At 50.6% G+C, this 13,027-nt stretch overlaps 1 protein-coding gene across 1 annotated transcript in view; it reads right to left on the reverse strand.

Moving 5' to 3' along the window:
* Positions 1 to 13,027, reverse strand: part of ARHGAP26 (Rho GTPase activating protein 26) — a 132,063-nt gene that overhangs the window by 102,030 nt on the left and 17,006 nt on the right. Inside the window, exon 10 of the mRNA XM_009331385.1 lies at positions 8,720 to 8,798. Within this exon, the coding sequence (XP_009329660.1) occupies positions 8,720 to 8,798 (79 nt within the window). The remainder of the gene's footprint in view (positions 1 to 8,719; positions 8,799 to 13,027) is intronic.

A 13,027-nucleotide genomic window follows, 5' to 3' on the forward strand; every position in this document is an offset into this window, starting at 1 on the left:
GAAACCCAACTCATGTCATGGGACCAACCATCCTAGTCTCCAAGTAAAGCCCAACTTTCGTAGCCAATTTGCACAGCACGGACCACAACAAAGAGTGCTGTAGCAAAGCTGGCTACAGCAAAGAATGCATTAAAGAAACGACGAGGCATTGATGCACAAGAGATGAAAACCAGGGACAGGAGCCACTGCTCTGCTCCTGGATGTCCCCAACAATAGAGCTAGAAGAAAGAGAAAAGGTCACAAACTTTCCGAAAGTAGGTGGGATAGCACTTTTAGGTAAAAGCACTCCAGAGGGCTCTCTTCTCTTTTTCAGATGATCTAGAATGCTCCTCTCAGTATTTTTCCCTTTATGACTCAAACAGCTTCTTAAGCAAAGGACAAAAAAACCTGTCAGCCTGAAGCAACAGTGATTCTGGCTGGGTAAGCTATCAACCAGCATTTGCTGGAACCATAAATAAAAGCCTGAAGTCAAGGTTTAGGACCTCACTGGCTTAAGTGCTTTAGAAACAAAATAAAAGCTTATAAACTCAATGTAAAGTTAGTACTATTATAGGCTTAAAATAGGTTACAAAACAGGAGAGGGAGAAGAAGGGAACAGCGGTAAGAGCATGTGACACAAAAACTTAACACGGAACATGACAAATTATCATTCGGTCTGAAAGCTCAGGCTGATTCTCTGAGGATCCCCTTCTACCACCTTATCCCCAGAAAAGGACAAAGCAGTTTTTTGGGCAAAAATCTTGAACTGCGGGATGAAAAAAAAGCCAAGCAGGAGCTCCACTGGGCCAGGTTTTGCTGCCAAGCCGGCAGTGGGGCTCGCCATCGCTGCAGCTGCACGTGATGTACCTCCACTGAGACAGAGGTGCTACTCTCAGAGGCAGTTCAGATGCTCCCAGGTGGTGCGACAGCACGGGCAAGACTGCAGCTTCGATTCAGGGAAAGATCACTAGGTTGTCTGGGTCGGGGAGCAGATTAGAGGTGAAGAAAAAAAGCAAACAATAGAAACTTAGAGATTGAGAGGGGTCAGAGTGGGGAAGAAACGTTCTGCTCAGCAAAGACAGAGAGACAGGGAGATGGAGAAGCAGCAACTGGAATGAGTCAGGTCATGGAAAACAGAACAGAAAGAAAGAATTTGCCATAAGCAAACAAACCCAGACAGGACGAAGGCCATGAAAAAACTTCAAGATAAAGCATACACAAATAACCATCTTTCTCTGGAAAGCCCACAGAAACACACGCCTGTGGGATCGAGGGGGTAAAAAGATCAGCATGGAAAAGGCTGCGAGGAAACAAGCTGAAGAGACAGACATGGACCAAACCCCTGAGAGCACCAGAAGGGCAAACGCGATGATCACTCCGACATCTCACCCACAGGCTCTCCCATGCAAAGAGAAAACAGCCAAAGACCACCATCTGTAGTCAAAGATGTTCTGGGTGAAGATTTTTCTAGCGTCTCTAATATTTCACTTTTCTCAGTGACTACCGATTCACAGCCAGCACTCTCAGAGAAAAGTGCTGCTGACATTATCACTAACTGGAGTGGCTGGTGCCCGAGTCCCGCCTGATGCTGGTGCGGCAGCTGTAAACACTGCATCCAAAGCACAAATCGCTGGTCCCTGTCTCCATCCAAGAGGGTTTTTCAAGCTCTGCTGGAAACACTTAGCTACAGAAGTAATGAGTGCAGTACCAAAACCAATATAGAAGAAGAAAGGGAACTCCGAGGAGTCGGGAGATGAAATGAATTAAAACGGTAAAGCAGATTTGCAGCTTCCAGTGAGTCCCGGCGCAATACGAGCAGGTTGGGAAGGCGTGCGGTTGGTGCCCAACCATCCCCTGTGGCGGCACGGGTGTTGGGACTGAAGTCCTTCAAGTTAATATATTTTTTGAATGAGCCAAAATGACAGGAGTGCCGAGGTTGAAAGCACTGGATTGAGTTCAAAAGACATCATTTCCACTGGGAAATTAATCTCTCACCATTTTGTATAATTAGACAAGGCAAATGAAAAACAATTTCAGAAAGAATTCCCAGAAGCAATACCCGAGGAGGAGGCGGGAGGCAAGGGTGCTGCGTGTTGGACAGGAATGCAAGGCTGGGCTTTGTTGTTACGCTGGGGTTTGCTACAAAAACACAACACTACATTTCCAGAGCAGCAGTGCCGAATGAGCTCCAGCACCGGCGAACAGCTGTCAGATGGGGAGCGCAGCCGAGGGGCCAGGACCAGGACCACGGCAGTTGGAGTTTCAGACGCGTTCCCCGGCACGCTGCACTGGTGGGCGTCATCCCACCGCCGTCGGCCTCGGCGGTGCACGTCCGGAGCTGCTGAAGGGCCGCCGCGCGGCCCATGCGGAGGAACTGCTGGAGACCCTGAGTGGGGAAACGCTACAGGGAAGGCTCCTGCCCTGCCGTTGCCAGGCCGGTGGTGGGCTGGAGAGCTGCTGACTAGCAGCCACATTGCCAGCTATTTCACTTCTGTTCCTTTCACCAAACCAAATCAACGACCACCATGGGCTGGCTCCGAGGAAGGCGCAGGCCCCACCGCAGCAGGGCACTGCGGCATCCGCTGCAGGGACCCCAGGAAGGGCCCCCAGGACACCCCAGGCCTAAACCAGAGTGACACGAGATGGTGGCAGTGGTCACTATGGAAACGCCCAGCCTCAGGCCTGGAGGCCATGAAGGGACAGGGAGGGGGGAAGGACCCCCATGGCTCAGAGGGGAGGGAGAAGCCGAGAGACCTTACAAGTTTTGAAGGTCGGCACTCACCTCCCCTCCGTTTACCATGATTAAACACTGCCTGCCCCCAAAATTATCAGTTGCTCGTTTTGGGGCAGCAGGAGAAGGAAGACAGAGGAACAGAGGAGGGAAGCAGCTCTAATTTTGGGCTGTGCCGGGTTTTGGGGACAACACTGGGAAGCAAGCCCTTTCCCCACCCCATGCAGCACAAACGGCCCTGGCTGAGCACAGGAGCTGGGTGACAGGCACAGACAGCCCGGCTCCGGGGGGCACGTCGCTCCCCCAAACCCACAGCCCCCAAGGGCGGGTGGGCGAGGGCAGCCCCAGACACCCCGCAGAGCCCCTGGGGAGGCAGGAGGGCTGCCCTGGCCCCGCTGGGGCACAAGTGCAATGAGCAGGCTGGTCTCGGCTGGTCTCAGCTTGCCATCTAGTGGAGAGTGGCCGTACGGCCTCCCCCCACGCCTCCCTGCTCCATTTTGTGCTGCCCACACACCCACGGCGCTGGGGGACGAGCATGACGAGCCTGACCTTCACTCCCAACGCAGCGCAGAGGTGACACCAAACACCCAAGATGCAACATTGCCCGGTCACCCAAGTGCCAGGGTGGCCGCCACAGCCCCAGCCCACAGCCCCAGCGAGGGTCAGGGTGGCCCTCGCAGCCACAGAGCCGAGGAGGAGCTGGGCTCTGCTGAGCTGAGTCATGGCCGGGAGCCTGGAGGCGGCTGCAGAAAGGGAATAGAGTCCTTCACACCCACCATGATATGTCTGATCACCCCGAGCTCCTGCTGGCTGCAAGCAAGAGCCCTCAGCACCCTGCAAAATCGGGCAGTACCAGACACCCCGCTGCCAAGGAAAGGCTCTGGGTGCTTGTGCAGGTTCACAGGCACTCAGACACGCTGACCTCATCTGGCGCTTAATTTCATTAGGCTAATAAACAACAGACCCACCGTAAACTCCAACCCATGACCCATAGCTACAGGTGGGAGCCAGGTCTTGACTGAAGGCTAAGAGTTTGGTTTGGGCTCAGATGGAGGAAGATAAATTAAGAACAAGATGGATAAAGCATGCTGCTGAAGTGGCAGCCAGGAGTGGGCGCAGGGTGCTCCTTGCCCAAGCAAAGGAGTGGCACATCTATGCAGAAGAATGCTTTCAGCAAAGAGCTTCTGGTGCCTGCAGATCTTCGGCACCTAGGGAAGGCCTAAGAGAGTCTAAGTGGCTCCATAATATCTCAAAAATCATTTAAAAGACTTTGTGGATCTTGCCCTCTGGGCGTCCATTAATTCAGCTGTAACTACTTCTGAACTTCGCCAGTTCCCAGCACTGACAAACAGCGTCGCATTTCCAGCCAGGCCCAGCCCCTGGTTGGGAACATGAACACAGCGTCTCAGCACCCGGCACAAAACCCAGACACCACAGCTACCACTCGACTGTCCCCCACGGCCCTCAGCTTCATGCGGCTCAATGGCCGTGCAGCCCAGTGTCCTCACATGGAGGAGCAAACACGAACTGGACACAACTAAACCTGGGTGGGTGGGAAACCCTGGGAAGGTTTCTAGACATCAGAGTGGTGAGGTCCTGAAAGAGCCTTCCAGAATGGGAGCAGAAACCTTATTTGCTTTCTGGAGGATGGAGCTTCACCACCCAAGGACTAAGTCACGTGAGTGCCAAGAGGAACAGGGCCCTTCCAGTACGACAGGTCCGACCCCTGGGAGGTCCCAGGACAAAACCCACCAGCTTCTGCAGTGCTGCCTTTCCATTCAGTGACCAGCTTCAAGCCTCCCGAAGCATGCAAGGGACTTTGTACTTTGTTCTTGCCTTTACAAACTTGCAGATTATGTTAAAGAACTGAAGAGAGGGTAAGGGGAGCAGAGAAGGAAAGGAGAAAGCACTGCTGATGTGTCTCCATTTCAGTGTCCTCCCTCCCTTCCCTGCAAAGGCATGAGACCGACTGCTCGTCCCCAGCCTGTGGTGCACTCGGCTGTACAGCACTAACAAAACCAACTCCAATATGAAATGCTGGCTGTATTTTTATAGACTTGTATTGCTTTAAAGAACAAAAAAGAAAAACAAAAGAAATCGAGCAAAGGGCAGCATGATGCGAGTGCCAGAACAGCACTGCTCAGATCCCATCCATGTCTTATTTCCTCTGACAGGATCACAGCCTGTTGAATTTGCCATTTAACACTAACTTCTCCATCACCACTCAAGGTTATGGACAACGGATTAATACAGCTCAACAGGGATATGATCTAACATGTTTCATATCCTTAACTCTCTACACGCCCTTACATTGCGGGGCTCACTTTCCTGGAGAAACGCTTTCATGTCCCAAACACTTCAAACCCAGTAGCCCACTTCTGCCCTCACTGATGTGAGAATGATTTCTAAGATTACCGACCTGCTCCGAAGGTAATAACAGGAACCGCTGACACCAACATCTCTTTTTTGGCTGACATGCTCACTGCAGACTTGGCAAGCAAAGCCACAACCTTGCTAAAATGCTTATCTTGTTCAGTTCTTTGCCGCAAAGCAAACAGCCTAATTTGCGCCTCTCTTAATCCTCCAGCCTACCACAGCCACCGCTATGAGCCAACACAGCTTTTATTCTTGACTTAGGCTCCAACGAAGTTTCAGAATCACTCTGGCCACCACCGTATACATTTGCAAACTGCATCACCAGAGGAGAAAAAACATAGGAAACTTATCCTGAATATCCCAACAAAAATGAATGCAACTGCTCTGTTACGGAGTTAGTATTTTCTCCTATTTCCAGCCTCTGTAACATAAAGAAAACCCAAAGTCAACACGGGGTTTTTAGCCAAATTAATAACAAGTGGTAAGAGTTAACAGACTGATGATAGCTATCTGGAGACTGCTTTGACTGTAAGATATATAATAAATCTTTTCAAGTTGTGACAAATGTCTTGGCTAATGCAGTGCACATTCTATGTTTAGACCTTACTAAAATGTAATACAACATTTGGTTTTAGTTTTTTAATTATAATTAAGAAACAAACTCCAGTCCACTTCAATCTCTCCACAGCCTGAATTTGCACATAGAATTACTGTCCCCACTGTGCCAATCTTTCCCACACTCAATATTCCAATCAAAGGAAAACCAGACATTCTTTCCAGTAGGGTTTTTTTTGCTTACAAAAATATAGTCAAAGCATAGAATGGATGTTTCTAGGAGCCCAAAGGTTAAATCTTTGTCTCTTGCTCAAGGAAATCTCTGCAGAGTAGGTAACATCGCACACCCTGGTGTTGCAAGATAAGAACCCAAACAGAACAGACCAACAGCTCCACTTTTGATGGATCGAGGAGGATAACTGAGGACAAGGAGCTACTTTGTCTGTCAACACGCACCATCTTCATCAGTAAAATGCCTCTTGGATCCATTTCCATACAAGCTTCATTCCCATGGCTCCCGCACCACACCTGGAAGGCCAGGTTTAAACGCCATTAGCATTTAAGTGCCATGAGGTATTGCATAAATGCGCAGCAACAATCCTTGACGTGCTGGATTAGCAAGCTACCCCAAGCTGATGGGCATGATAGGGAAGAATAGAAATACGCAGGCGGCAGCACGAAGACCTGTGTGTTTTTGAAGGAGTTCACATAACCAGATTCTGAAACAGGATAATCCAGGCTGTCCTGCATTGGTTACTTCATAGCACCTTTTGCATCTATAGCGCTTTACAAGCACACAAAATCTCTGGCTGCTCTTCTGCAACCCAATCCTAACAGACTGGCTCTGCTGTTGTGCCAAATCCTGGTAAATTCAGCAGGTCAAAATGCAACTGGATGACCATATTCATGCAGCTCCAGTTGCAGGTGACTGGGTTTTGCACCCTTGCAAAAACAGTTCTTAGTGGAGGTGAGGCAGTGGGAAGTAGGTGAGCGGGCTGAAGGAGGACAAGGCTTGATTCGGACTAGGAGCAAGAATGCACATTTTGTTTCTAATGAAACTGAAAATATTATCCTGTCTCCAGGTGCCACCAGAATCAAGGTGGGGGTTACTTTAGGAGGGAACAAGACAGCTTGCATGCTGGAACTGGAGAGGTTGGTATGTCTTCCCACTAAAACTGCCCCAGGGCAGGGCCACCCGGGTCAAGAGGCAAGGTGGAGGAGCAGGCTGGCTCTCCCAAACAAGGGCCCCTTTTCAACGCAATAGAAAAAGGGAACAGAGGCTGTCCTGTGCACATAACACATATTCAGTCCTTTTTTGTCTCTGTGCCTGCACGTCCCACAATGCCTGTTCTTGGAAATGGTATGTCTGCAGGTGTAACTGAGCATTTTTGTCCCAGAAGCACAATTTTGCTGCAGGGAGGAAACCAATGTGGCAGAGAGCTGTGATGACCATCAGAGGTAGGTCCGAGCGACACAGCACATGCCCTGTTAGGGAGCGGGGTTTATTCAGCTTGGAGAAGGAAGAGCTTTGTGGGGACCTGATGGCACCCTTCCTACAGGGAAGGCATCAGAAAAAAAGAGCCAGGCTCCTCACAGCAGTGCATGGCGGGAGGACAAGAGACAATAGGTATAAATTGAAACAGGAGAGGTTCAGACTGGGTATCAGGAGAAACTCTTCCAGGAGGACGGTGAAGCCGCCGAGCTGGAGCCCAGAGAGGCTGAGCAGTCGCCTTCCTCAGATGTTTTCAGCACCCAACCGCATAGTGCCCTGAGTAATCTGCTGTGAGCAGGAGATTGGACTAGAAACCACCCGAGGTCCCGTCCTACCTGAATTACCCAAAGGATCTATGATTCCAGGCTGAGACCTCGCTGTAATCCACAACGAAATGCTTTACCCGAAATACACAGCAGCACCCTCACACACACACAGCCTTCCCGACCTCCAAACCACTGCACGTTTCAAAAGCAAGTTGCTTGACTAAGCCCAGCACGTGCTTTCCAGCATTCACTGAACAGCCCGCATGTATCCACGTCTCACCTGGCTTTAATGAACATTTTTTCTGACAAACAAGGGCCTCTTCGTGGATTTGGAAGGAATCTTGCTCAAATCAATACCAGTCTGTGGCAGCGGGGCTGTGCTGGGATGGGACACTCTGCTCCCCGCATGAACTCTCCTCCAACTGCCAGAGCCTGACTCAAGCCCAGAAGCAGACACCTACCCAAAAATGTATGGACTGTCCCGTAACAGCCCTGGCTGCTCTCGCTATCCGCAAAGTTTCTCTTCGTATCCTGCTACACTTTTGGCCACGCCAAGGCACAGAGGCCCACAGCCTAGTCTCGCTCTGCATACAAAGGCTGCTCGGCGGTGCTGTGTTTGCCGTTCATTGCCGGACAGCCGCCACGCCGAAACCAGGCAGGACCACGCTGCCGACACACAGCGCCCACACCAGCACTCCTCTGAGGGAACCCAGTCAGAACCAGCCAAAGCTCTTCGAGCTTGGCAGTAAAGTTTGCATACGCATCAAGAAATAAAAAAACAACAACTGTGAGTTTTCTGAAAACCTTCATAATCCCTTCCAGAGGTGAGGAAGCCTGTGCAGCTTTGGCACGGCAGGAGCAAACACAGCAGCGAGGAGGCTATCGCTGAGTATGGGGAACAGGGGCTACACTCCTCTGCTCACACGAAATCTGCAATTCTCTACAAGACGCAGAAACGGCTGCCAGATGAGCTGCAGGACTCAAAAAGCCCTGGAAATCTACAGCGTATTTTCTTCCACTGCTCTTTTTGCCATGTTTTCCTTTCAGCACAGCACAGCAGCGTGTTTGTGCTGGCCAAGCCTACCCTCCTCCTTTCCACCGCACCTTCAAGCACAGGAGATACAGTATTACCTCAAATATTTAACCAAGGGCTTAAACTATTCTCTTGGCAGAAGGCACAAGCTGCCCAACGGACACAGCTCTCGCACCGGCTGGCAGGCGCTGCATGACAGGCTGCTTCGCAGCAAACAATCTGCCCCAGGCTACAAAAAACCTCTCCACAATTTTCTCCAACACTTTTTCACTAATATTTCTGCTCACCGGTTCCCGGCCATCCATTGCCTCCATCCACAGCCTTCGGTCCTCTTCTGAAAGCGCCTGCATGGTAATCACGCCGGGCCTGTGGAGATAAAGGGAATGCTGTAAATAAACTGCAGGATGGAACACAAAGATGACAAAGATAAATTTCCCATGAGAGAGCGCGAGAAAGAGGACAACCTTCTTCCTAGCCAAGCCCCAGCAGCACGGGGCTGAGCCCAGCCTGACCTCTCCAGGGATGTCCCTGCAGGTCCTAACCAGGACCAGCAAATGAGCAGAGGATATCTCTAACAATCGACACACATTTTCAGTGTTTTTAGTGTAAGAGAGCTGGATGCCAAATTCTTCCTCTGGCTTTCAGCCAAACAACTCACCTGCACTTGGGCTAAGCACGTCCATGCAATGGCAGGAGAAGGCAAGGAAGGCAACCGAGCAAGCAGGAGGCCCACGCATCCCAGCCCACCATGTCCCACCACCACCCCAAGCACCGGCTCGCCCGGGGGGACCTTCCGCTGTGTGAAGAATTTCATCCCTGACACATTCGTGCCAGCATGGCTGCGCCATTTCCCTGACCACGTCCATACACTGATGTTATATGCAGTAATAGCAGCGATGCGATCCTGGTCCGTGTGCCCCTGCCAGCAGCCTTGTGGGGGGAGCGCTGTGAGGAATCCCGGGGTGCCCCAGGTGCACCGGCTGGTCCTGCCACCCCCTGCCATTACACACACAACAACCCATGAGCTGCACTGTAAATCCAGTCTCCAAAAAATGTGTTTGCTTATTTATTTTAATGAGAAGGGGAAAGAACAGGCCCAAGTGCCTGCAAACAAAGCACAGGGAACCAGGGGACAACACCAGTCCAGCCCTCGCCCTAGGGCCAACGCCACTTCCACCACTCCTAAGTGGACCCTAAGTCCACTCCTGGACTGCCCTTTCCATACAAGGAGTTAAAACTTAATTATCTAGCTCTGATAAGCACGACCACCAAGGTCATAATGGATTTAACACGGTGGAGAGTATTTGCACAAGTTCAGGTGTGGCTGTGTGTTTGCACAAGAGAGGAATGTGCCGCAGAGGGTGAAAGCCAATGCTGTACTCCCATGGGTCTCGTCGTGGGCTGACGGTTTACTGCATCTCACTTGGCTGCAAGCTGTCAGGCTTTCCATCCTGAACATCCCAGTTCATCTTGCAGCCAGCAGATCCAGACACAAAAAGCCTAGCCAGCCCTATGCCTCCTCAGCCTCGTGCCTTTGGGTCCACGTCTCTAGCCTCCGAAGGGGCAGTCGCATCTTGCCCTGCTGCTGCTCCCAGCAAACCCCGCAGCGGGGCCGGGCTGCCCGCACAGCACCCGGGGGACCAGGCAGAGGCCCCAGTCTCGGTGAGAGATCTATTCTGTTTGTTTGGTCTAGTCATTCTGCTTCCTCCCAGGCTATTTTCAGACGCATTAGCAGAGCGCGGCAGCTATTTCTGCAGGAGGAGAGCAGGCAGAAGCCCTGGCAACAGGGGAGATGCAGGCACGGCCAGAGTGCTGCGCAACACAGCGTGCTTGGGGTGGTTATCGGTGCTCTCTCTGCAGCAATGCTCGTGGGGTTTCATCCATCGAAAGTACAACAGCAGAGAACCTGATGCTGCTCTTCCCATCCACGGCAAAGCGCAGCGGCTCCAGAAAGGCAGCGGAGAGCCAGGATCACCATTCGCACGGCACCAGGCTGCCGTGGCACAAGGCGGGGAAGAGCAATTTAACCTCAGGAGCTGCCAACCGCCTACAGACCGCATTCAGCAGAGCACGTAGGCCCTTTTCGGTACTAAACCCTCAAAAACTGATAAGGCCTGGGAAGAGGGGTAATTTCTAACTTGCACTTCCCAAAAGTGATTCAGCAGGAAAAAGAGCTGCGACAACACTCTGCAAAAGTCATTTGGTGCTTGGTAAGAGCCAATCCTCTGTTAGAAAAGAAAACATTAACAGGTGCTCTCATAGTGGTGGGTTTGACCCATTTTCTGTCGCTTCTGTGGTACATATGGGCAAGGAATAAAGGATTAACCCTTCTCCCTAACTCCGCTCCCCATCCAACCAACCCAACAGTTGGCTTTCAGCACACATACGGCAGCTTAGCACTGTTTCACCAGTGGAAGCCGTGCGTTCAGGCTTGCAACAAGCCCAGGTCCAAGTAAACCAGACATAATGTGTTTGATCTCTGCTAATCCCATTGGTGAGTCAGTCAATACTCACCAGCTTAGTGGTTTGGAAGTTTACTCATTTTGAAGGGAAGAGGAAACCACCTAACCATAGCCCCATTTGAGAAAGAAAACATTCAATGCCAAATATTTTCAAAACACTGAACAAAGTTCCTTGTTGTGCAGAGACAAAGCGATTCAAGAGTAGTCCCTGGTAGCTGAGGAGCTGCAGTGGCACCGGCTACGGGCTGACAGCAAACCCTTCCCCCATGGCAGGAGCGGGCTTTTCCTTGGGTGACCGCAGGTCTCAGCTGCACCCCCTTTCAGCCAGGGCTTAAGTCTGAGTTTAAAGCAAGCTGCTGCTGAAGGCACAGATATCCCAGGCAGAAAGCCCTGGAAGGGCTCTAGCTCAACTAGGGAGACACAGGAAAAGGAAATATTGGGATTTCTGTCTCTTTAGCCAAGACATTAAAACAAAGACATTTAAATCGTTCATTTGTGTTAAACTCAGCACTGGACTCCCAGCGAAGCGACGAGCTCCTAGGGAGACAATACTACTATCTGTCATGCCAGGTTCCCTCATGCACAGGGCAAAAAGGTGATAACATGAAAATGTTAGTTCTGCCTTTGAGCAGATAACAACTCTTCGGGCTTCACTTCAAAGTCAAACTTACTTAACAGCATGAGGGGAGGGGCCGTGAAACTGAATTAAAAACCTATTTACATTGCAAATAGCTCTGCGTTTCTTCCCACAGTGCTCATTTGCCAAGGCATCCATTGCACCACTTTCCTGAGCAGAACCCTCTTCCTGGTTGTGATGCATTTAAAACGCACCCCACACATTACGCCTCATTCATTATTTATTTGGCTGATGCCCGCAGGGTACCACGTGCTTAATAGTCAGGTAGGATGGCTGACGCTGAAACAGCATCCTACTAATGCTATCAACATGCAGCCGTGTTCAACTCGCTGTCTGCAGCCAGCCTTATTTTCACAGGGTTTCCTTGAAGATCAACTGTTTCGAGAAGTGTGCTCATTAGATTACAGATATCTCAATTATTCAGTGCAGAGCCTGAGACAGGGAAGGCCCTTCTCTGACTTCCTTTCCCAAAAGATAAACAAAACCTATCTATCTTTGTTACCTCACCTAATATACAAATGATCCTGAATACTGGAGCTTAGCTAGATTTTGCTGTTGGGCAGCTCACGTCCCCTCCCAAAGCCTGACGTGGCATGCACAGACACACGCTGGAGGAGCCTCCGTTACCCGGGTGAGTCTGCCCACCCGAACCAGCCCCGAGGCTGTCGCATCGGGACAGCAGGACGCCCTCCTGGATCTGACGTCTAAAATACACAAACGTGAACTTGTTGTGGCAAACAAGATAAAGGACCTGCTGATTCATTACCAGATGCCGCATCATACATTTCAACCTCCAGGCACCAAAACCTTTTGCCTTCTTCTGGGATGCAAGGGGGGAAAGGGTCATTTTGCGATCAGCATTTCTAAACTGAGCGGATGCAGATGCGTGAGACCAGAGTAGAACATGGTAAACACTTCACAAGAAAGTATGTTTTCAATATGCTACAATCTAAAAACTAAAGAGATTTTTCCATACAAGACCACACAGGAAATTTGAATTTTCTCAATATCTCAGCTTTTGTGAAAAACAGCCTGGGTTTAAGGAGCTATGACTAAGCACGCAGAGAAAATGAGAAAGTCCAATAGCTTTTCCTTCTTCCAGAAAAACAAACAAATAATGAAAGCAAGAGAAACAGATAAGAACTTTCAACTCCTGTAGCAGCTTATCATAGCGAGACCATCTAAACTGCTTAATGAAAAAAACATAAGAGCAGATTAGTATCAGGGTCTCGAGGGCTGAGCAGAGTTGAGTGCACGGAGAAGTCTGGAGTCCCAGTCTGAGCAGAGCAGTGTACCCATGCACTGCTGCGTGCCCCAGACAGGACCCCACAGTCGTGGAACGCTGGTCCAGGCACCAGCAGCAAGATGTGGCCCCAAAACAAAGATGCGAAAAGGTGTAAACAAGGGGGGGACTTCGTTCCTGAACTCAGAAAGTCTCACTTGCCTGTGTAAAGCTTAAAGCACTGACAGTACAACCGCCGCCAGCACGCTCTGCA

This window comes from Pygoscelis adeliae, unplaced genomic scaffold (assembly GCF_000699105.1).
Source record: "Pygoscelis adeliae isolate BGI_AS28 unplaced genomic scaffold, ASM69910v1 Scaffold108, whole genome shotgun sequence".
NCBI classification, from domain to species: domain Eukaryota; kingdom Metazoa; phylum Chordata; class Aves; order Sphenisciformes; family Spheniscidae; genus Pygoscelis; species Pygoscelis adeliae.